At 29.4% G+C, this 26,168-nt stretch overlaps 1 protein-coding gene across 1 annotated transcript; it reads left to right on the forward strand.

The window, feature by feature from the left end:
* Positions 1 to 16,803: 16,803 nt before the first annotated feature.
* On the forward strand, positions 16,804 to 24,174 carry LOC129615829 (opioid-binding protein/cell adhesion molecule homolog; the record flags this gene model as incomplete). Its single annotated transcript, XM_055531214.1, has 6 exons — positions 16,804 to 16,917; positions 22,245 to 22,452; positions 22,642 to 22,929; positions 23,195 to 23,476; positions 23,617 to 23,697; positions 23,834 to 24,174. Coding segments are annotated over 6 exons (1,068 nt in total), but the record flags the coding sequence as incomplete, so codon positions are not given.
* Between the last annotated feature and the right edge of the window lie 1,994 nt (positions 24,175 to 26,168).

The raw sequence follows: 26,168 nt of genomic DNA on the forward strand, positions 1-26,168 counted from the left end.
AGCCTATTGTTTTATGAAAATTATTAGAGTGCCAGTCATACAAGCTTATCGTCTCCAGTAGAGAGTGGGTTGTTCTGAGACTGGTGTCTATTTCACTCTCTATTCTTAAGTGAATTATGAGTAGTAACACTTTGATAACTGATCCTTGTAATGGAATGCCTCGCTCATTGCGACATTCTGATAACTCCCTCCTTTTTGATAGTCTTCTTGATATTCTTGTTGCACTAGAAGTTAAATGTACCAAGTACATATTGGATATATTGTTCGAATTTAGTCTCAATTGAGTTCAGCTAGTTTTCAAACAAAGCCTTCTGCCTTATATTCTTTAACTTGTGGTTTCAATGATTTCCCTCTCGCTTGCTTGATTTTTGTTCAAATTTCATTGGGAGAGTATCATAAAAAAAGTAAGACGATGATTTATAAAAGTAAAATTTACTCTTTATCAATTCGTATTTCGAATAAAAAAAATTCTTTCTAATGCTGTCGACCAGCAATTAAAACCAACCAGTAAGAGAAACCTAAAAATGTAGAGTAGTATTTCTTCTTTCTAATGCAACCTTTCCATCAATCTAATGCAGCAATTTAATACTGTGGTCAAACAAAATGTCTCATACAAGCTCTCATCTCACATTAAATTTTCTACCAAAATTAAGAATTCTCATCGAATTGCGGCGGTGAGTTTGGCACTTCCTGTAAAATATTCATAAAAGCGATAAGAAATTAAAAGAATATTGAACTTATTTTATATAACAAGGAAAGAAATAGAAGAAAAAGAAGAAACTATAAATTCCTCTTTTGAATTTTTGATAAAGTTTCAAATTTTTTTTTCTTCATTCTATTCTCAATTTCTCATATAGCCTTAATTTTTTTGTGCTCTCTTCTCACAATAATATTCTCTATTGTTGTTGACTTTCCTGCACGCTATTCAATACATAACTTTTTAAGTTTAAAGACAAAAACAGGAAAATGACAAATTTATGGGATGTCATTAAATTAACAACAACAAAACAATAATAAATATAAATAAAATAAATAATATAATTTTCTAAATAAATATTTATGTATGGAAAAAAAAACTGAATGAAATAAATTTCAAAGACAAAAACAAAGTCCTCTTTCTGTTTTTACTTTAATCTATAATAAAAAAAATTAAAAAAAAAACTTCCAGTACTACTTCTAAATTCGAAATAATCCAGTTAGAATATTTTCTACTTTTTTTTCACAAAATTACTAATTTTTTTATATAAAAATTCACTATGGAACGTTACAAGCACTATACTGAGAGTTTTACAAAAACTTTTTAAACAATAGTCATACACAATTTTAATTCTATTATTCTGTGAACTATCTGAATGCATTGTGATGTATCCTTTTCTTTTATTACTGTTATTATTATATTATTATTGTACTTTATTATTACCATTCTCATAGGGATATTGAAATAAAAAATGTTTTATTTGAAAATTCAAGTACAAAATATTGTGAAGTTCAGAAAAAAATTTGAGATTTTTTACTTCAAAAATTATTTTATTACAATTGTATATGTTTATATGTCTGTACATACTCGTACGTATACAAATGATATGTGTAGGCGTTATACAAAATATACAGTGGCACATAACATAATTCAGCTTTTGTTACATATAAGTTCCTTATATAAATAAATTATTATTTTTGACGAAGTTATAGACTTCTGATGTTATAGACAGCCAACATTTATTATAAGATTATTATAACAGTCTCTAAAATGACATAAAAGCTGCTGGAAACTAAAATTTATTTGTAATATTTAAAGAAGTATATCTTTTATTTTACTAAAATCATATTTTGAGACGAAACCCAAAAGAGAACCTCTTTCTTCTAGTGCTTTTATTATGACGTAGCTAGTGCAGCATTGTACCCCACTCCAGTTAGCACAAATATGCCGTTTTGTTATCACCTTCCCGTGATCATCAGGCCATCATTAAGCGTACAATTACAGGTGGTCTATCTAAGCCAACTGGCTCTTTTGAGTAATTTATTTAAATCCCCGATGTCAATCTTCAAAATCTCGTCCAGCTCCGTCAGACTTGCTATGTCCCACATGATCAGTTTGATCACGCCCAGAGCCGGGAGCCCGCAAAGATGGTAAAAAAAATGTTCTTCTTGTCCATCTAGCCTAGCGGCATGCTCTCTCAACAGCAAATGCTCTGTGTAAACTGCCATCAGGCCGACAACACAACGTTTTTATTGTGCAAACAAAACTTTTCTTCGTTACTTTAACTGTATTTTAAAAATTTTCTCATGAATTATATAAAAAAATATATTGTACAAACTGAAAAGAAAACAAAGGACTCACTTGAATTCACCATTGAGGCAATTAAGATTTTGGACTTTTTCTTTTTGTGTACATAACTTTATGTTATTGTTCATTACAAATTTTAAAAAGATTTTTTTTTTGCTTTTTTTAAGAAAAGTTTATTTTATCTTTACTTCTTAAATATAAAACTCTAATAATATGTTATTATCGTTGCAGAATAATTTTAAGATAACAAATTAAACATATTAAATTTTAAATCTTCCAAAGAGCATTATTTGCATTTATTATTTCCCCAACATGGATTAAGTATAAAATATGTATTTAATTGTATAGTTGTAATTATGTAATTACAAAATATTCTAATTCATCAAAAGTTTCGGTTAATTTTAGTTCATTTAAATATTTTTACATATGTAAACAGGCATAATATATATTTGGAACATACATTCATATGTATGTTCGAAGAGAAAAAGTTTCATTTACCTCATACAGGATTGTTATCCATACTCGTTATGTCGTCATCAGAAAGTTTGTTATTCCTACTAACTTTAAAGAAAATATCTGAGCCGCACTCCATATACACCAAAACTATTATCATGTTCCAATCACGAGGTATGACACATTTTTGTCCTAATAATTCTGGTAATATTACGTCGAAGAGTATTTATGACTACGTCTAGGTAGAATGATTATGTCTAGGTTATTTGGCTACCCCAAATTTTATCAAGAAAGCTTCCTCCTCTTTTTCTAATGTTGCAATTCCTTAGTCAGTTGGCTTTACAGAGCCACTAGATATTTGGCTTCCTTTGAGTACTTAACTATCTCGATAAAGAGAGTGGGAAATTTTTAAGTTTTTCACTGTTTCTCTGGTTGGTAAAAATTGCAACACTGCTTTTTCTTAGATTTGAGCTCAATCCAACTCTGCGGGCATCGCATTGTAGAACTGATGAGCAATCATGTCAGCCATTATGGATTAAGATGTTTCGTCAATCAACATGTAAGAATGTCTACATCTCGTTTTAAAAACCAGCCGATAGCTACCTCCTTTACTTTGAACGACTTCTCAATTATTATCACCAAATTTTGTAAAGCACCATTTACGTTGATTTTCTTGGTTGATGTACAAATATTATTTTTAATACAATCTATCTCCTGGTCATACAGCAATATCTAGAAATGAGGAGGCCGATCATCTGGCGAAGTTGGGGGCAAATGCCTCCTTCATCGGGTCTGGTCCGAGAGTGGGCCATTCTACGCTTCAAAGACTTCTTTAGTCGACGGATCACGGGCTCTTCACTTAGGGTTCTATCGTGGTTTGTCATGGGACATGGGCCCTTCAACTCATATCTACAAAAAATTGGCAGATCAAGTAGGAAGCGTTGTAGATTCTACGACCGGGGTCTTTGAGTGTGATGGCTTGCTCCGCTCTAGGTACAGATTTCTTGGGGCCTTGGAATAGAATTCTCATGAATCGTTGTGCTTGGCGGACCTGTTAAAATTTATCGGGAGCCTTAATCTTGAGTTCTAATGATCGGACGTGGGGGTGCACAAAAGACCTGTTTGGTCTAGGCGCTGATTAAATTCGCCCCATACGTAACATAACATAATATAATCTATGCAATTTTAGCGTCCTATCTTTGACATGCCAATCAAAAAATTTTTCCATTGCCTTCAAAAATAACTATTCATAGGTGTAAATAATTTTAGGTGTTTGCTTAGTTACCTGCACAACCAAACAACTCCAACCACGCTTGGAAGATTTTTAATAACAACAACGCTTTCTAACACCTTTCTGCGGCAATACCGGATACATTCCATTCTCACCCTGCGACTTATATGACTTGACGATCCCAATAACCAAAATCAATCTATAACCAGTAAAATTGATAGCCGATTATACTCTGCAAAATTAGTTCAAAAGATCCATTCATTAACAGTAAAAATTTTCCACATGTTTGAATATTTATTCCATAAAATTTCATTCAACTTCTCAACCAATTAGGTATTATGATTACTAAATTTAATAATTTTCCTTTCCTTAATTCACATAATTTCATTTAGAATGCTTTCAGTTGTTTGTTAAGTTTTTAGAAAATTATAAATTAAAAAATTACAATGACAAGATGAAGTTTGTTTTTTGATTTTATTTTTTTTTTTATTTTTAATTTTTCAAATAACTTTTATGGAAAACTCTTTTGGAATTTGTATTACTTTAAATGAGATTCGCTATTATTTTGCATATATAACAATAAACATGAATTTCAATATTCTAAGCGTATAAATGTTTCCGCGTTTATGTACGACATAAGAAAACGGGAGAAAAGTAAAATAAATATTATGATTTTTATTAAAAAAGTGCGAGAAGAAAATTTTTTAAAAATGACAATTTAAAAAAAAAAAGTGAAATACGGAAAAAAATACTAATAGTCTTCTCACAGTTCGCATACACAATTTTTGTATTATGCGAATTTCTCAAATAATAAGATACAAATTCATAAGCATCTCCACTCAATACCTTACATATAGAAAATTCTGATTCATGTATGTATATGTAGAAAGAATATCATCTGCATTACCCCCCCCCCCCCATATCTATGAATTTTATAAAAAATTTCAGGTGTTTTCTAAAATGGTGTTCTTTTCTATTTTTTCCTTAGTTTTCGATTTTTCTTGCTTTTCTTTTATTAAAAAAGCAGAAAAACATAAGTAAGAAATTATATTCTCATATTCTTGTATAATACACAAATGAAAATAAAAAACAAAAACATCCCCAAATAAAGAAAAGAGAAATTCATACCATAAAAAAAAAAAAGTTCCACGACCAATTATTCAAACCAAGTAAAGCGTAACACCGAAAATATCGTAAATATTAACAACACCGAATATTTAACCCCCATTTTTTTTATAAAATTTTCTACAAAAACAAAAAACAAGAACAGTAAAAAAAAAATCGAACAGAAACAAAACCACACCAAAGGAAAAAAAAAATTCTCAAATATAAAAAGGGAAAATCAAAATTTCCGTTCATTTTCATTTTTCTTCTCAATTTCCCTCCAATTTTCCTTTTCTTTCTTTTGGTTTTCATTATGAAAACGCATAACATTTTATTATGTAAGTCTATACTACTAATAAAATGTTTATTTTCCTTTCTTTTGTCGAAATTTCTAACTGTTTAGTTGTTTTGGTTGACGATAAAGCGACAAAAGAAAACTTCTCAATATTTTGTCTTCTTAACGATCTCTGCTATTGAAGAGAAAATCAAAAACTGGTTAGACTTGTTTATTTTAATTTGAAGGAACGAACGAAATATTTTAATATCGGTTGCAATAATCCACATATAATTATTAATAAATTGATTGTAAAAAAAAGAGATTTCCTCATCTTCGTGTCTATATAATAAATCCAAGGTTTGACGCAAGGCCTATGTTTAGCTTGCCTCATCATTTTCGAATATAACAACTGTCTCCTAAGTAAACAGCACCATATCCAATAAAAAATCAAAAAATTAAGAAAACATTGCTGCATAATTTATAAAACTGTACAATTTTCCTGTAGTATTTCCCTTATGGAAATTTTACCTGACTTTTTGTTTTTTATTGTTCTCCCTAAACTTCTTAGACAATAGCTTTATTATGAAAACGCACAATCAAGTAAATTACTACAAGTTCACATTATGTGTACGTTACGCATTCCTTCCTAAACAACTCCAATATATATATATATATATGTAATGAACATTTGTACAATTGTACATATACACTTATATATGAATATGAAAAGGAAGGAAATTTTCTTTTGTAATTTTCCAAATTTTTCATTTCCCACATTTACTGATTTTTGTTCCCTTTTGTTTTTCTGTGTTGTTTATTATTTTATTTTAGAAAAAAACGGAAAAAACAAATTAAATGCATGGAAAAAATTATAATCAAGAAACAACAACGAAAAAAAACACTATAATAAAATCATAAAAAAAAGTGGAAAGTAACAGGAAAAAAATTCGCGGCACAGTAAATCAATTTCGGTTTTTTATGGTAACACTAATAAAAAATTATGACTTTGTTAGACAACAAAACCAAAGAAAAAAAAACAACAGCAACCACAAAACAAAAATAGAAGTAATCAAAACCTCAAGAAAAGAAAAAATCATATATGAATATACATAGAGAACAAAATCCAAGGTACTTTACTCAATCGAAAAATCTCATGGGAGAAGTGATAATATTCAAAGATGCGTGTTAAAATTAAACTCTTACAACAAAAAGCATAATGTAACAGTAAAATAATTGGCACGAAATAGTACTAAAGTGCTATTAAATTTCAAATCATTTTCTTCTCTCTTTCTCCATTTTCTAAGAAACTTGAATTTTTGTTTCTATTAATGGCGAATATTGTTCAGTAATAGTAGTTGATCATACCAGTGTTTCAAAAATATTTCCCTCTCGAAATAGAGAATTAAAATAATCAAATTGTTAAAATAAATAAATAGAGAATTAAAATAGTAGATTACATTCTCTTCTTCATTTATAATTTTTAAAAAATAATGCGTATTTATTATTCCTCTTGCATATATGTAGGGGTTTTGAGTAATAAAGGAAACAAATATTAATATGGAAAATTTTATTGAGAAAATTAGGGAAAATAAAATATTTTATCGATTACTACGATAAAATATTTCATTTTAATTGCACAATTATATTATTATTTTTTTATTAAAAACATAATATTAATATTCGAGCTTTTATACACGTATACGACACACCCTTGTATAACGTTTTTAACCCCCAAAACATTGCAAGTAACTTATAATGTATAGGAAATGATATTTGTTTTCTATAAATTCTATATGGTATTAAATGGAGTGAGTATAAGGAAAATTATTAGTCACGTTTTGTTGTGCTTGGATTGTTTTGTTGCCTTCTTTGATTTATAGGCGCTATTGAAATTTTAATGTTTGTTTTTCTTTATACATATATCAATAAAGCAAAATTGGTTTACTGCACCTTGTAGTATAATATTGAACTTGAAATGTTGGGGATTAAGATATTGCGTGAAGAATATGAATTATTGTGTATTCTTACTTTGTATGCGTACAATATTTCAATATATTGTTAATGAACATTACAAAATGGCTTGAGTCAAAAATAATCCGCCATGCATAGATATTGTAAGGATATATCTTATTCTTCCGGAGTCCCTTTTTCTTCCTTTTAGTTTATCTCCATCCTAATAATTTATTTAAACCGTCAGAGACCTGAAATGTTGCTCCAGAGCTTCAACCTCACTTGCTCAATTTTTGGTTCAAGTTTCTCCCAAGCCGATTTCGGACTGGTTTCACAAAAGAGTTCGCTCGAATAAAAAGTTATTAGCCCGCATCAAAGTCAGAAACATCAGTATTCTCATACAATTTATGTAATAAATTAAGTTATAAAAAATCAATAAATTAAAAATAGTGTTTGTATCACAAAGACATTTTTTAATTTGTCTTATACATTAAAATAATAAGGTAAAAAGGTGCATATTTTAACAGGATAATTAATGTTAAAACTTTATAAAAACTGGGAAGGCGCACGTAACGTCATTAATTACATTTCAGTGCGTTATATTTTTAATATAATGTTTAATTATTGAGAAACTGTAATAACATTAAGTACTTTGATTTTATGGTGAAAATTACTTATTTGCAAATTATAAAATTAATTGCTTGAACAACCCGATTTTAATGTGTTAATTTTTTCTATACCTAATGGACATAAAATTTTTAATAAAAAAAATTGAGTTCAGTTTTTTGTCTGTTATTGGCTGTGTGGTCCAGCCTCACATTTTTGCGTGTGTCCGGCTGGACATCGTATACGTCCAAACCCAAACTCAACTTCGTTCTGGACCCGTCATCATACCACACACGGGACGTTCCTCGATCAGGAAGCAGAACTATGTACCTGTAGATCAAATTGTACCGTGGCAGACTGGAATCCGACATGGTTACTGTCAGATTCGGATCTCTCTCAATAAAATCTCTGTAATTTCTGTGGGCCAATTTTGGCCCGCCCCGTCCTCATTGGTTCAATGACTGCATTCGAGTGATTCCAAATAACTTCCGAGTCAGAAAAGTGCGTTGAGACCATCAGCTCCAATGTCTAGTTTCCGTTCTCGGTCATGGAGCCATTCCATCAGGCCGTTCCATCAGCTTCCCTATTGTAGATGGCCACTGAGCTTTTGTACTTCCCGTACGAATCCGATGCCCTGGCCTTATTGAAGAGCTTTCTGATCCTTAGTCTAAACCTTGAAAGCTTCTTATTCCACCACGGATACCTCCTATTGCTCCGCCTCGGCTTGACGGGGCAGCTCCCATGGTATGCACTAGTGATAGCCGTCATCAGGGCCTCGCTGGCCATTGTTTTGACAGAAGCAGGAATAGAACCAACCCCCTCCATAAGGAGCGTTTCGAATTGACTCCAATCTGTGAACTGATTAATTTCACAACTATGATGTTGCATTAGTAAAATTCATAATATAAAGGCATGGATCCCTTTTTCCCTTTTGGCCTTTTTGACTTGCGCGCTGGTGAGTTTTTACTTTTCCGGACCTCCCTGCTTTTTTGCCATCTAAGTACTAGATACAAGTATATCTATAAGTTATTTTGTAATAAAAATTCAAATAGAGCTTATATTGGTGCTGCCCCATAATTTGTAATGCGTCACAAAATCTCTCTTTGTCCTCATTATTCTTCTCTCCGGGAAGGTATCCTGAGACAGGGTTTAGCGTTCATCTTCCGCCACTTTGCTGAACCTAAATCTCCACTGCAACCAAATCCCTTGTGATGACTTCTGGAATTAGAAAAAATGATAAAATTTATGAAGCCATAAAGAGATCAGAATTAGAAATTAAAATAAAATAAGTACTCTCACACTTATAAAAAATATTTAGCAGCATATTATGGCAGTACCAAGCTTAATTTCATATTAATAAATGTATTAAAAGAGAGTGCATGGTAATATTTGTTCATATAAATTTTTATGAGAACCGCCAAATTCTAGTAACATCAAGACAGTAAACTGTAATAAAAAATGGGAAAGTTAGAATAGAATCTTCATAGAAAAGTTGTTAATTTATTTACTAACTATGCGTTAAGAAGTGATTGCATTAGAATCAATTATTTAGTGATTTCGCGACATAAACTTTTCTGTTTCTTTACTTTAAATTTTTAAATTTCACTATTAACTTATAGTTCTTCAATTTTTATTTCATTCATTAAAAATAAAACCTTTTTAAAATTCAATTAAATTTTAAATCTTTCCATTTTTTTTCTTCTCATTTTTGCCTTATTACTTCAAGAATCTTGAAAATAAAAAGACGGAAATGGTATAAGAGCAACGTTATCCTCCCACTCTTATCCGGTAACTTATTTTCCGTTATTTTTTTTCGTTCCTTGTTTAATTCTCAATTCCCCAACTACAATTGTTTTATTCATTTTTTATTTCCATTTTTATTTTTATGTTCTCATAATTTTTTTTTTGTTGTTTGGTTTTTTGTGCGAAAACTTTTGGTTCATAAATTTTCACAATATTGCAATTTATTCTAAAGCAGTTAAATTGTGCAATAATTTACCTATCAAATTAAAAAAACATGTACCTAATGGTATATCTCTTTTCCTTTATATTTTATATTCCTGTTCCGTTCTTGGTTGTTGATTTTTGTTGATTTTTTTTTGTAATGTTAAGATATAATCATTATAATGACAAAAGATGAAACAAAGTATCCTTAAAAAATAAATAATAAAAAAAAACAGTAAAATTACATGATTTTCTTGTTCATTTTTTTCAATGAATTTTGTATTTTTTCTTTTTTTTTTGTTATCCTTTTTCTTCACTTTTATATTATTTGCCTTACGAGAATTCGAATTCCATACCCAATTATAGTGTTTATTTTATTATTATTGTCATTATTGTCGTGCGAACAAGTGTATTGCTCCTTTAAGAATTTAAAAAGTACAAGGAAAATGAAAATAAATAAAAAGAAATTACAAGCAAATAGTAATATAATAACAATAATAAGAAAAAGTAATAACAATAACAATAGCAGAAAAACCTGTTAAAATGATTGTTTTATACTTCCTTTCTTTCCTTCTCTTCTCCTCACACTCTTTTAATGTTCCGCACACAGCATTCTCTGCATTGTTTTGTTAACATCTTCTTATTTTACTTAATTTTTTGTTTTTTTTTTTCAATGTATTGAATACCCGTTGTTGTGTTGGATAAAAAGTGAATATGAAATCATTTTTCTTCTCTTCTCATCTTTCTCTTGTAAAATAATCTAAAATATTATTAAGAGAATAAGAAAAAAAAGCATATTCCCAACATGATGTTTTCTTACTCGTATACAGGAAAAATAACAACAGTAACAGCAACAATAAAAGAAATAAAAATAAAAATATTTTCAATACAATTCCCATTACTCACTCGCATAAAGAAATTTCATCAACACTATTATCATTGTGATTATTATTAATATCACCAGTCAAAAGTAGTGGTATAACCATCGTAATTATAATCAACCATTATCAATTCAATCAACATCATGAGCATGATCATCATTATCATCATGTAAATGTCTCCCGAAAGAATATAAGTTAAACAATGTCGCGACTAAAATACAAATCTTAATTTTTTTTTCTTAAAACATTTTACATAAATTTAAGCATACCTTACCAATTATATGAATAAAAACTGTTTTTTACCTACCTTAATACAGGATGTATATAATAATATTATTCAGGATGTAGTAAGAAACTTATAACTATATACAATAAAACTAAACATAAAAATAAATAATAACACAAGCATTAAAAAAAAAACAAAAAAAAACGGAAACGTCCATTTTATACACTTAAAAAATGAAAATTTCCACTTATTTTAAGAATACCACTTATAAAATTTGCCCTTATCTTACACCATTCTTATCAAAACTACTTTACTATCTGCGCATACATACATTTATATATAGCTATCTGTGGCTACAGTATCCATTTTAAAAAAACCAACCCCTTCCTGCCCCCCCCCAAAACTATATCGCTTCTATATCTTAAAATTGAATTCTTATTTTAGTATAATTTTAGAATCTCTAAAAAAAATTAGAATAAGAAAAGCAGTTAAATTGTATCTTAAATGAAAATTCAGGTGAAGGACATTTAATTGAAAATAATGAAAATTTTCTTTACCAAACACAAAAATATTGTACAGAATCGGAGAAAATAGAACCAAACTAATAAAATATGTATTTTGTTCTTCTTGCTTCATTCCAATGCTTTCCTAATACAACTTTTTTTTGCGTTTTTGAACCTATTTAGTTTAAAGGCAGGGAATAAAAAATATGGGGACATATAGAAATAAAAACGAGAATAAATATGAAATAAATGATTCAAGTACCTTATAATCCAAGGAGGACCAAAGTACAAGTTAAGTAAAAGTTTGATTATTTTGCTAGTTTTATTTATTTTCTAAATAGGGTGTCCGGAATCAATTTAGGGTACAATTTTTGGTAGTAGATCAGTAAAATTGTGTTACCCTTTTACCAATTACAGTAGCTTAGTTTAGCTGCATTTCGTTGCTGGTTTATAGCATCCGGAATACAACAATCGACACATTCAATAGAAACATATATAATTCAACGGTAAATGCAGTAAAATCTGTAAAAGAGCAAAGTGGCAAAAAAACAATTTTATATGTTCATCAGAAGTGATAGCTTGAACTTGAGTTATTAATAACTGTTTTGAGTCTTACAATACATAAGATAACTACTATTCCTTACTTTAATTGAAGAATATTCTAACTTTGAATTGATATAAAAATATCGATATTATGGTTTAATTTAATAAGCGGTCCAACGTCAGGCGTCAGCACTGTACTTAAGACAAATAATCATTTGAAGTAAAACCATGATAATAAAAATGCATATGCTATCAAGAATACCTCACAAATTTTCAGATATTTAACTTCGAACTAATTTTTATGTAACTGCTGATCAATTTAAAATCAAACACTTAAAGTACTTAAAAAACATACATACAACAAAAATTATAAGAAAAAAACACCATTAGGCTTTGATATTTTATCAAAGCTCATCAAAATAACTAATTTTACCTACTAAAATAATCTCTGTAAAAAACATAAACCATCATTGTAATCGTTTCTTTTAACTTCTACTTGTATATTGATTATTAGCTTTGGGATACTCTATATATATATGTATAAGAATTTGTAGAGAGAATGCTGGCAAACATAGGCAATGTATAGCACATATATTGGGCATTATAAGGATGAGTTCACTTTTCAACAATTTCTTATGCATAGAGTTCTAACAAGACAGAACATGAAATGAATTTATAGTTAGAGAAGCAGAAAAAAAGCAAATAAATGTTAAGTTGAGAGCGAGAGAGAGGCAGACACATAGTATAAAGTAAAGAAAGAGAAAAGACAGGATAAAATATCCTTCAAAAAGCAATGAATAAAAAAATTTATTTGAAAAGTTTTCCTTGTGACTATTTCCTTCCATTTAAAAAACAAAAAAAATGAAAACAAGAAAAAGATCAAATAAATAAAATGAAAATTTGAAAAAAAAATCTTTTCTGCTAGAAAAAAAGGTATCCATGAAAATTGTGAAAAATTTACTAATAGAACAAAAACAAGAAAAAAAATTCAAATAGACTTTTTTTTTCCTGTGAAAATTTTTTATGTACGATTTCTGTACTAAAGTGCAAAAAAATGTTACAAAAATCCAATGAGCCACTTATATTTTACACACATACACACCAAAAAACTTGTACCTATATATTTACTAATAAAATAGCCACAATTCCAAAAAAACATTTACATTCGTACATATATGTAAGTATGCATAAAGTACATAGATATTAATACTGTAAAAAAAGAGCATTATGAAGTTTTGAATATTCCATTTAACTTTTTTCCATTGAATTTAACCTTCTAATAAGGTGTTTTATGTCAATTTGCTACAATGAACCAACAAAATACAATAGAAAAATCAAAACATAAACAAAATTCACAAAAATAAAGTTGGGTTAAACCAATGGTTTCTATTGTAGCACTTTTCCCTTCAACAAGTGAAAACAATGCATTTAAATGCACGGTCCACACTATTAAAATTATTTTCATTCATATACGAAACTATTTCTAGGATTGCATATATTTAGGATGAACGATTTATGCAGTCTTTGAAATAAAGCAAAAATTAATATAAGCAGGGGTTAACATAATGCTCGATTTTAAGGGTTACTTGTGTGAGTTAAGAAAAATAATTATATTTTTTAATATCATGGAATTTACCGTTAACTTTTTGCATTTATAGAAATTTGAAAAAGCTTGCGGTTTCAGAAATATAAGGTGTAGAAAATGCAAATTTTACAAATTTTAAGAGGCCATAACTTGAGAGGGGGTGGAGATGGAAAAAAATTTTCTTCTAACGAAATGAACAACATGTTAATGTCTAAAAGCCCCTAAAATTTCAAGCTTCTACAGGCTGGTGTCTAAAAGAAAAACGACATCAAAAATTTGGTAAAAAAGGACTGTAGATAACGGTAAATTTGAATGGCCATTTTGTTTTTCTAAAAAGTAACTATAGTATACCGTGGTAGGGGAAGCAAGCCACAGCCTTTCTGCGTTTGCAAAATTTCAAAAATGCTTATGGTTTCATTGCAACAAATAGTTAAAATAGGCCATTTTTAGTGCTTTGGGGGGGTATAACTTCTATAGGGGGGGAGATAGGTAAAAATTTTGTTCTACAAAAATAAGTTTCTAGTAAAGATCTATGTACGTATTAAATTTCAGCTTTCTATCTTTAAAAATGTAGAAGTTTTGTAAACAGACACACGGACAGACGGACGGACGGACGGACGGACGGACGGACGGACGGACGGACGGACGGACGGACGGACGGACGGACAGAGTGAAACTAATAAGCACTTTTTTTCAAAAAATTTTTGGAAAAGTGCTAAAAAGGCACAATTTTTTTTTTACGTTTATTACGAACGTTAGTAACTTTATTACCTTATTACATTTTGTTTTACAAAATAACCGCATATACATACATATGCACAGAGTTTAATTTAAAATTAAATAATGTATTCTTTCATATTCCTGGATTCCACACATAACATAATTTGCACATTTAGAATACATAACGTAACTTCCCGAAAAATATTTCTGATGAAACATAATACTTCATTATAACAAACTAAAATAATACCTGTTTTGACACTTAAAACTGATCGATAAATTAATTTAAACAGTCAGGTTGCCGCATTATCTCGTTTTCAAAATGTAGTCCCTGGTAGATTTGTATACCTACATGCTCTCTTGACTTCTTTTGTAACTTTTAAGTTTTCTAGTGTAATTTTATGATACGTTTCTTAAATATGTTTCATAACCATTGATTCGAAATTCATTTTAGCTTATTTTCACAAGCTCCTTAGTTAATATTTACTGCTAGTTTCAGACTATTACTGCTTACTTATCAAGTTCTTTAAACGATGATCATTAGTGAAAAGTGAACATGTCGTTCCTTTTTGCTCCAATAACTTGTTCTGTTTATGCAAGATACTCATGTTATCCCGTTCGTTTCTTCTTCCTAATGAGTTTATTAATAGCTTTAACCAAATAACCATTCCTGACTGCTGTGTTCAGTATGAATTTTTCTTTTGCTTTTAAGTTCTCTTTTTGTATCAGTGTAGTTACCATTCTGTGGATCATAGAGTTAAACGTTGCCATCTTGTGTAACAAATCCACTTTAAAGTTTCCTTCAAACTATCAAAATGACAAATATACGTGAAAAAACGATTAACGTAATGGCAACGAAGTCATTTATTAGTCATTTTGAAAATTAATAATTTACAATTACAAGAATGGTTATTTTACATTTTGAATATGTTAACATGCTGTTTCAACTTATAATTTTCATAATTTAGTTTAATCTCACATTATGGATTATGTATTTTTAGTTTTTATTCAAGTTCTGTTTTCTAATTACATTTGCAAATAAGCTGTGTACAGCCAAAAAAAAATCTAAATAAAATATTATTTTTCAACCATTAATTAAATTATATTGAAGGAAAAAATATAATATGCAAAAAAAAACTTTGAATATAAAAGTTTAAGTTTGAAAAAAAAATATTTTTTCTAATTAAACATTGAAGTAATATCGAAATATAAAATTTTAATTATACCATTTAGAATAGCTAACAAACTCGTTATAAATAAAATTAATAATGAAGCAAAATTTCCACAAAAATCCAGAAAGTGTTTCGTTATAAGTGTAACCTCGCTAACGGTTCGGAACTATAATAAGATTTTACAAATACACCGTAAAAATAAACTATTTAGATAAATAACAAGTCAAGGCACTCGGTTTAAGAGCGTTGAAGTGTACCATTCGAATATATATATTGCTTTCGTATTTTTATAAAATCCTTAATAGAGATTATTTTCAAATATATGTATGTATTGAATTATTTCAGTGTTTTAATTATCATAAATGCTAAATAAATTTAACGTTAACACAAATGTTACTACAGTGATTTACACTGTACAATGTTACTACAATGCAAATTGCAAACCTTATATCAAAATATTACAGAAAATCTTCTCTAACTCTTAATGAACAATATATGTGTGTGTATAATTTATATTTCACACAATATACAACCAACATATCAACGAAAAGGGTAAATATTCTTTGGTTGTCAGATCAACAACTTAATTTAGTTTTCTACTTTAAATCTGAAAGACTTACTGTACTAATAAACTATATTAAACTAAACAAAATTTCAAATTATTGATTTCGAATAAATGACCTGTGACCGTCACAAAACACCAGAATTTTAAAACTATATCTATAATTTTGCTGGTTCACCTTCTGTAAAATCTTATACTTAATGCTAATTATATCCAAAAATATTTTAATAACCACCATATAAATTTGCTTTATTAACATGTTGTGTCTGTATTTGCAGGATACTAGCATTTTAAAATCTAAAAATTGCACATTTTTTCCACAATTATTCTACCACTTTTTTTCCAACTTTTACCAAAATTCTTTCAAAGAAATCAAACAAAAGCTAAAAAAAAAACAAAAATAGTTTTTTTTATTACAAAAACAAAAATGTAAATTAACTAGCATAGCAGTTTTAAAATGAAAAAGTACACCACTTTCACCTTAAATTGCACTCCTATAATTGAAGTTAATAACTAAAAAGTATCTATGTACATATACATACAAAAAAAAATTTTTACTCATTTCTCTCCTGCTCCGGATGATTGTATGCTCTGGCATAATATAGTTTGCAACTTTTTTTTTTTACCTATATTTTTTATCTCAGATTTTTTTTAATGTAAAAAAATTTTTTTAGTAAAATTTTTTTTTAGATTTTTACAAAAAACAAAAAAATTCTACATTTTTATTATTTTAATGTTCGGTTTTCTCTTTTTTTTTCTCTCATTTCTATTTTCTTAGCTGATCCAAAATTTAGCTCTCCAATTTCCAACGTAACAATATCAGTAGGAAGGGAAGCTGTTTTAACATGCAAAGTTCATGATCTGAATTCATATAAGGTAAGTAAGTCAATGTTTTACATGTTTAATGTTAATGTAGAAAAGAAAAGAGCAAAATATAATAGCAAAAATATAGAAAAAGCAAAAAAATTAAAAAAATTCATGGCATAACGGTAACAATTTTTTGTGTATGTGTATAAATGTATATGAAAATTAAATAATTGAAAGGAATAAATAGAACAATAAGATAATATAAACGAGAAAACAAAAAAATAGTAAGTAATACAAGTTGCTAGTTAATTTAGTTGAAAATCTTAAATATAAATTTTAAGTAAAACAGAAATGAAAAATATTTATACGTTTAACCAACTGCATATATACATATATATAAAAACGTAAAGTCTATAACAGACATTTACAGTGCTCCCATATAATTATTATATTTACATACATATATTTTTTATATGCTTAGAAATGGAAATAGAAGTTAATCTAGGCTCACTGCCTGGTCTTTATAATCGAACAGGCGATTTAACACTCAACAACTTATGTTTTTTAACTAAACTTTTATACTGCTTATGCGGAAGATGTGTCTACTCTGTTCTCGCGTAAGTCTCTGGGTGTAATAAATGAGATAATGGAAGAGGATCTTGAAAGACTAGATGGCTGGGCGCAGTATTACGGACTTTCTGTGAACCCCTTGAATACAACGGGCCTTATTTACGAGAAGGAGGACAAGTTTTCTTTGCCTGGTTGCTCATCCCCAGCAACTCTGCGGTGAATCCACTGGAAAGAAACACTTTCGCATGACGGCACCCTTTCCCGCCAGTGACGGCCGCATTCCGCCGAGAGCAGGCAGGAAAGCCTGGCCCCCACGGCGGAAGAAGGCATGCCGCAGAAAGGCAGCGGTTGCACAAAGTCATCAAAATGAGCGTCACTCTGTTCTCCGATGCCAATTCCATAAGTGCAGCAAGGCAGCCCCAGACCAGCTTGGATGTAATCTGAGCTGAACGAAGCGCCAGCAGTGCAGGCCTGCTGTCCGAGAACACATAGATGGTACGGTTTCTATACCCCCTTTCTAAATTGATTCTCAGACAGATCTCTATTGCATGTATTTTGGTCTGGAACACTGTGCAATACGGGTCAAGGGTTGCATATACACGCGTGTCCGGGCGGACACCGAACCCACACCCGACTCCGTTTTGGACCCGTCCGCATAGCACAATCTCGAACCCGACCCAAGTACCGGGCCACCCCGATCGGGAAACAGAACCCTGTACCTGTGGTCGAAGTTGTACCGCGGCAGACAGGTATCCGACATGGTTATTCTTAGAATCGGATCGCTCTCAATGAAGTCTCTGTGAGTCCTGTGGGCCAACTTTAGCCCAGCCCTGTCCTCGCCAGAGAGAAGTCGGTAAGTCACTAGCCGAGCTTCCTTCAATATATGAAGGTGCAATGCCGGCAACCCGATCATCACCTCCAATTCAGCGGTAGGAGCCGCCCGCATTGCCCCGGTCACTCTCAGGCAGGCCAACCTCTGTAGCTTTTCCAGCTTGGCCCGCACACCTGCCTGCTGAGCCTTACGGCACCATACAATCGACGCGTAGGTGACGATGGGCCTAGCAAGGGCCGTATATAGCTACAGTGCTATCCTGGGACTGATCCCCCAGGTCCCACCGATGAAGTTCCTACACGTCCACAAGGCCGTCGTGGCCTTCTCGATAACTCTATCTATATGGGTATTCCAGGAGAAACGATCATCCAGGGTTACCCCCGAATACTTCACCTCCCTAGAGTAACTAATACGTTCATCAAACAGAATCGGGCTCGTATCTATCCCTGCTTCTGCGTTTGGTGAAGGCGACCAAAGCGCTCTTGCTTGGATTCATATTTAACCCAACGCCTTTGCACCACCTCTCCACAACACGTAAATTTTGCTGTAGAAGATCAGAAATAGTGCTCTCAAATTTTCCCCATACAACGAAAACCACATCTGAGAGCAGCGATTAAATCATCCACTATAATGGACGACAGGAGGGGCGAAAGAACCCCACCCTGCGGACACCCTTTTGCAGCGGAGATGAAGAGTATATCGTCAGCTATGGTGGACTTAATAATCCTATCCTGTAGCATCCGATTAACCCATCTGCTAGTCGTCGCAGCAATTCCTCGTTTGTGCAACGACTCACAGATGACATGATATGGGGTGTTGTCAAAAGCTCCCTCTATATCAAGGAAGCAGCCAACTGCCACCCGCACTTCCAATGAGTTTTCAAGGACCCCCGCCAGACTCTGCAGAACGAGTACACTAGACCTTCTTGACTGATAGGCGCACTGAGATTCACGTAAGGCATTGCTTCCCAGTGCATCGTCCCGTATACATCTATCAATCACTTTTTCCATTGCTTTCAATAGAAAAGAAGTAAGGCTGATTGGACGGAAAGACCTTGGGTGGTTGCTTGGTCGCTTACCCGCCGCTAGTGGGATAACCCTCTAGAAAGCAGAAGAAGCTGCAGAGAGTGCATCTGGTGGCGTGCGTATGTATTGTGTACTGTACCTACTTTGGTTTTAGGATTATTCTTTGACTGAATAAAGTGAGCGAGCAGGTGAATTCACTGGCTGCGAGGAAAGTCTTGAAGCTCCACGCAATAGATATTTTAATAGGCAGTACTATATGCACTGTGGGATATTAGAGGAGTATAGAGTACGATTCTACAAAGGTAGGAAGGAGTACTAGAGTATTGGGTTTGGAGGTGTCGAAAGAATAAGTTTAAACCTATTTCATCGCAAAACAATATCAATAATTTTTAGTAGCAATTAATGTGAGAACACACAAATACAAGATGTTCTTAAACTTTCAAAGACTTCTTTTGATTTTCTCCTCATAATTTACTTCTTTTATATATTAGGATCATATTTACCAAATTTACGAGTATATGCACTTATATTTAGATGCGTATATTGGAAATTTCAGCAAAATTCAATCGGATCTTTTTTTTTTCTTTTTAATTGACACTCTAAATTTACATAAATTTACAGTCGAAACTGTCTTGAGCTTCTTTTCCTTTGTTTGGTTTTTTTTGCTCTCGTCCTTATTACTAAGTATAACTGAATAGTTCCCTTTTTTTCCTAATCTTAAATTGAATGGAAAGAGAAAAAACAATTATTAAACTATCTAGCTATGTATATGTGAGTATTATACTCATAGTTTCATATATCCTTAAACAAACTCCAAAGATATATAATATATCTATACATACGTGCATGCTTAGGTATTAAATAAGATATTATTGAAAGAAGTAAAAGTACGTGAAACTATAACCTGAATATTAACATTTTTTGTACAGTAGTTGATCACGTTGAGAGATTTTTAATTTTTACCTTTAATTTTTTTTTTTACTTTTCATTTTTCCATTTTTTTTCTCCTGACATTTTGTAGTTTATATTGGAAAAGTTTTACTCAAATTCTATATTCAAATTGAATTTACTTTTATAGTATAGAAAAAAAAAATTGTTTGAACAAATATTAATGGCATTTACATAAGTAAATTTTACAAATATCTAAGGATTATAAGGATTAATTTTTAAATACAATTCGATTTCGTGCAATGGTCATCTATATTGTACTGTATATGTAGAGAAATTTTGTTCTATTTTTTTTCAAAATTATTAAATGCAAATTCATTTCAATCAATTGAAATTTTAGCCGAACTTTATTGAAATACAAATCGGAAAGTTTCACTAACAACAGTTCTTTACGACTACCTAAACAATTATACAAACTTTGAAAAATGTACCTTTTTTCCAAATTTGGAAGCAATTTTCATTCGAAAATTTTCCACAGGAACCAATTGGAAATCTTACCAAGTTACATACTTAATTGAAATAACTTTTTTTTTAAATTACAAATTACTTTTAAAATTTTTTATTCCATTTCTTAAGTTACTTTGTTTATACTTGGTTCTTCTTACTGGCAAAATAATTTTTTTTTTTAATTTTTTTTTAGTTAGCTATTTATTTATTAATATTAAAAAATGTCATAAACAATATTTTCCCAACAAGAACAATTTTGTTAAAAACAGGAAATGTCTTCGGAAATCTATTTAAAAATAATTTAATTTTTTATTTGAATTTTTAATATGAAAATTGTACATAGCTACATATAAGAAAATTATAGGAAAAAAATATTTGTGTAGAAGTAGCCTAGAAGTATGCAATTAAATTTACTTAAATTTCTAATTTGTTTTTAATAGAAAAAATTTATTTTTAAAGATTTATTTTTAATTTTAGATTTTCAAAAATTTATAAAAATTTAAAATACAGTTGTTAGCTAGTTCATGTTATTTTACTCAAAGACTTCAAATTCAAGTCAATTTATTTTAATGATATCAATGAAAATTTTCATTTACCAACCTTCTCTAGACGCATATATTACGAGTAGAAGAACAAACTACATATATGATTTTTAAAGAATATGCAATGAAATAAATGCATTGCTCGTATTTTAAATAAAAAGAAGTGATTATGACGGGTTACTAAGTTAATCCAGTAAATCTTAGTTAATATTCAATCTGTTCATCCCAATTAAGAGGATAAAGATTTTAATCGGTCGTATATAATTTTAAATTGAAATAACTTTACAAGAATTCCTATAAATGTCGACAAGGATTGCACTAATTCATTTTTTTATTTCAAATTATTCCTTATAATAGAAAGAAAAAAAAAACTAAAATATAAAGAAACAACTGAACAGTAGTAAAAAACTAAAAAAAAAAAAGAAAAATAACGCAAAATTTTTTTTTTTATCAAAAAAATATTGATTCCGTTTTTTGCGATTTTTTATGCATAGAAAAAGGATAATAATATAGGATTACTGAAAGTTTTTCAATAGAACAAGAAAAAAATTGAAAAAAAAATTACACACTTGATTCGAAAGTGGAATTGTTTCTGAAAAAAAAAAAAAACAAAATCAGATTTTTATAATCAGAGTAAAAAATAATCGAAAGAGACTTGCCACTGCCATCATATATCTCATTCCTCTCTCTCCATCTCCCCTGAATATAATATTAAAGTTTTTAAATTGAAACTCTTGAAACTCTTGAAACTCTCTCTCTCTCTCTGTGTATAACTATGTTTAAATTGTTTGTCAAGCGGCAAAACTTCTTCAAACTCGTTAACAATTTATAACCAATTTTTGTAACTGTTTTTCAATTGCTTTTTATCTGCCCTTCTACTTTTATTTCTTCAAATATTTTTCATATTTTTTGATTTTTTGTTTATTTTTTAACAAATTGAAAAAAAAAAATTTATCAATTTCCTCTATTTTTTTAAAGAATTCAAAAAATACAAAACATAATAAAAAAAAAACTTTTTTTTTTTATATTTAGGTCGCATGGCTTCGTGTGGATACTCAAACTATATTAACGATACAAAATCATGTAATAACGAAAAATCATCGTATTAGTATTAGTCAAACAGAGCACAGAATATGGCAACTACGGATACGTGATGTACGTGATACCGATAGAGGATGGTATATGTGCCAAATCAATACGGATCCAATGAAAAGTCAAGTTGGTTATTTGGATGTTGTTGGTATGCCTAAAAAAAACAAAAACAAAAAAAAAAACATCATAAAAGAAAAAAAAATTTTATCGTAAAACACATAAAAAGAAAATTATTATTCTTTTTTTTTTACTTTTTTTTTATTTCCTTAATGTTTTCCCTCTTACTGTTATATTTATATTTTATTCATATATGTTTGTTATATGTAAATATTCGCAGTTCCTCCTGATATAGTCGATAAAGAGACCAGTCACGATATTGTTGTTGAAGAAGGACATAATGCGACATTAATTTGTACAGCAACAGGTCTACCACCACCAATAATAACATGGAGAAGAGAAAAAGAGAAACCAATTTTAGCAAGTGGTAATAAAGAAGTTTACAGTATTGAAGGGCAATTTTTATTTTTGAAAAATGTTCAAAGACATCAAATGGGAGCATATCTTTGTATTGCATCAAATGGTATACCACCAACAGTTAGTAAAAGAGTTTTACTTGTTGTGAATTGTAAGTGTTTTTGTTTTTTCCTTTTTTTTTTAAAATCATAAATTTTTTTTCATTTTTGCTTGTTTTTTTTAACTAATAAATCCTTATCTTATTTCCTTGTCTTTTATACTAGTGACTCACATATATGTGTATCGTTATTGTATATGTGTGTCACAACCATATAATAAATTTTTTGATGAAAAGTTTTCCTAATTTCAACAAAAAAAATTTTTTTATTACTTTTCTCTTATCCGTTTATTTATATGTATGCATGTGTGATTTTCAGTTGCACCAACAATTTGGACACCAAATGAAATAATTTATGCACAACCAGGACAAAAAATTTTATTAGAATGCATCAGTGAATCGTATCCAACATCAGTTAATTATTGGTTAAAAGATAAAGAAATTATACAAGGTGGTACATATGAATCCGTAACACTAGAGAATATATTTAGAATTGTAATGAAATTGACAATTCGTCCAATAAAACCAGAAGATTTTGGTGAATATAAATGTGTTGCGAAAAATTCTTTGGGTGAATCATCAAAAATAATAACGATTTTAGGTAAGCATAATAACCAAAATTGAAATATGAAGTGCAGTCATAATTAAGAAAAATTAATTATCCTTTTGTCATATTTAATTTCGAATTTTTTTCTTCATTATTTTTATTTTCAATATAATATCATTGGTATATGTATATAGAAAGAAGAAGAGAAGATGTATTTTTAACTGCAAGAGCAAGTGAAGTCATTGATGGTAACAATTTGGCAAATTATCAACATGGTAATTTTTTGTAATTTTTAATTTTAAAAATATTTCATTTAAAATGGCTATTTTTCTCAATTAATTATCAAAAAATTTATTTGTAATTTTTAATTTTTTCTTGTTTTCTTTCTCTTTTTTATTGTTCTTTTTACAGATATTTCTACAAGTTCTTCCTTAAAGTATTCCAAAGAACTTTTAAATTCTATAATAATTTTAAGTTTTATATTTTTTAGCATTAGTATAGTTTAGTGATAAATTAATTAAAATTAATAATAAAGAGAAAAATAATTTTGTGGCTTCAGAAAAAAAAAGCAAAATGATATTTTTATTAAAATTTTATTTCCTTAATTAAAAAATTTAAGGCTTTGGCCTCATGAAATATGGATAATTTAAATTTTTGGTCTTATTTTTTGTAAAGCACTTTATTGACACCGATATAAGTAAGTATACAGATTGAAATGATTTTAAAGTTGTGAGTTTCAAGGTAAAACTATAATAAAAAATTGGTAGATTTTCTCACTCTTAAAAAAAAATAAGTGAACGCTCGGAAAATCTATACCCATGTTACACAATTAATTTCCAGTATATAAAGAAATTATTATGCTATTAATTTTATACTAATTAAAGTACATACGATTTCTGTAATTGGAAATCTTCCAAATATTTACGATATTAAAAGGAAAATTAAGAAAAACCCCATACATCAATGCACTTTTTAAAATTTTCATTTTCAATATCTTAAACACTTGTTGTATGCAATTACATATTTTTAATGCAATGATACAAGCTACCATTATTCCCTACATACATATAAACGTACACATTTAAATTGTTAATTTTAATAGCATAATGACTATAAATTTTCTCCAATAAATGTCAAAGAAACAATTCCAAAACATTGAATATATTATAAATTACTATCATCATAACATAATATGAATGTGTAACATGCGAACAAAGCTTCTTGTATATAAGCAGATTTTCAGAAAAAAAGCAAACAGAAATAAGTATGTGTAGTAAAAGTTTATTTATACGATAAAAGTTGGTTCACGTTCAAATATCATATGTTGTGTTATATACACACGTTCAGCATTTACATTAAGTAAGTATTCACATAAATAGAAAAGTATACAGGTACATACGTACGATGAGAACCGTACACAAATAATAATAATAAAACCCATAAGAATTCGTCAATGTCAAAGTCAAAGCTCATTAAATGTAGCTATATGAATTAATTTTTAACTTTGGAATATTGCCAAAGACGTAAAAATAGAAACAAAAAATGTTATTTGTATTTAAAAAGTTTTTTTGAAAAGAACAAGCCAAAAACAAAAATAAAAAATTAACAAAATAAAAATTTGTGATATAACCAATATAATCATTTAGCATAGCATCTCATTCCATTTTGGCCCCATGTTAACATTCGTTATACTTGTATATCTTCGCATATCTCACTCAACTACTCAACTCTCAACATAGAAAACCAAATTCAAACATAACAATATTTTCGTTTTCTAAAGCAAAAAAAAAAAGAAAAATAAAAATTTCATTTGCTATAAATAGGACAATCGAGAGTAACTTAATAATTTATTTAACGGATCACTTGACCAATTTAAAAGGATAAAAATATAATAAAATCATATTATACACGGGCCATATAAATATATATATATATTGTATCCATACACACGTGAACGTAGAGAAAATAAAATAGAAAAAAAATATTTACCCCAATAACAGCATAAATATGTTTGTATGAATGAATAATATAAGCGTATGTTATACTTGAAAATAAAAATTCAATAGGAATTTTATTTTTGTTTTGGTTAACAAGGAAAAAGATTTATTTTATAGCATATATTTAAGGACTTAAAAAACTTTAACAAGCACTTAAATATTATAAATTTTTAAAAATATACACGTAAAAAAAAAGTTATCGTCTCACACGGCAGTACACACACCATTCTCAGTTTATCCGTTTTATTAAAAATCACATATTACGAGTATACTCGGTTTACAAATAATAAAGGAGTTTTTTTTGTTGTATTGTAAAACTGTTATAATTTTTTTGTTTCTATACAGGTGTTAAAAATCATTGACAAAGATAAGTAAACTCCAATTGTCATCAGACCTGTTAATATAGCAGGAATTTATTAGCCTAAAAGAAGCTTGAGTAGTTGTGACTTCCTAGAACTAGTCAAACTGACTAACCATTAGTTTTGCTCTATTTTGTCTTTGTGTTTATATTCCGTGAAAGAAGGCATGGAAGGACCGTATCAGCGCTTTAGACTGAATCGAAAAATCTCGTTCGTTTCAGTTTTTGTGTCCTAATCCTCCCCTCTATAAGGCCAGAGGTTTCAATATTCACATGATGCTCCATATACTGTATGGAGCATCATGTGAATATACTATGTTTAATAGCACAGTCTCTTATTTCTTCATGTACTTCGGGAAGATCAAAATTACTAGCAACCAGGGAGCACCCA

Source organism: Condylostylus longicornis, unplaced genomic scaffold (assembly GCF_029603195.1).
Source record: "Condylostylus longicornis isolate FDR11 unplaced genomic scaffold, ASM2960319v2 ptg000005l, whole genome shotgun sequence".
NCBI lineage: Eukaryota > Metazoa > Arthropoda > Insecta > Diptera > Dolichopodidae > Condylostylus > Condylostylus longicornis.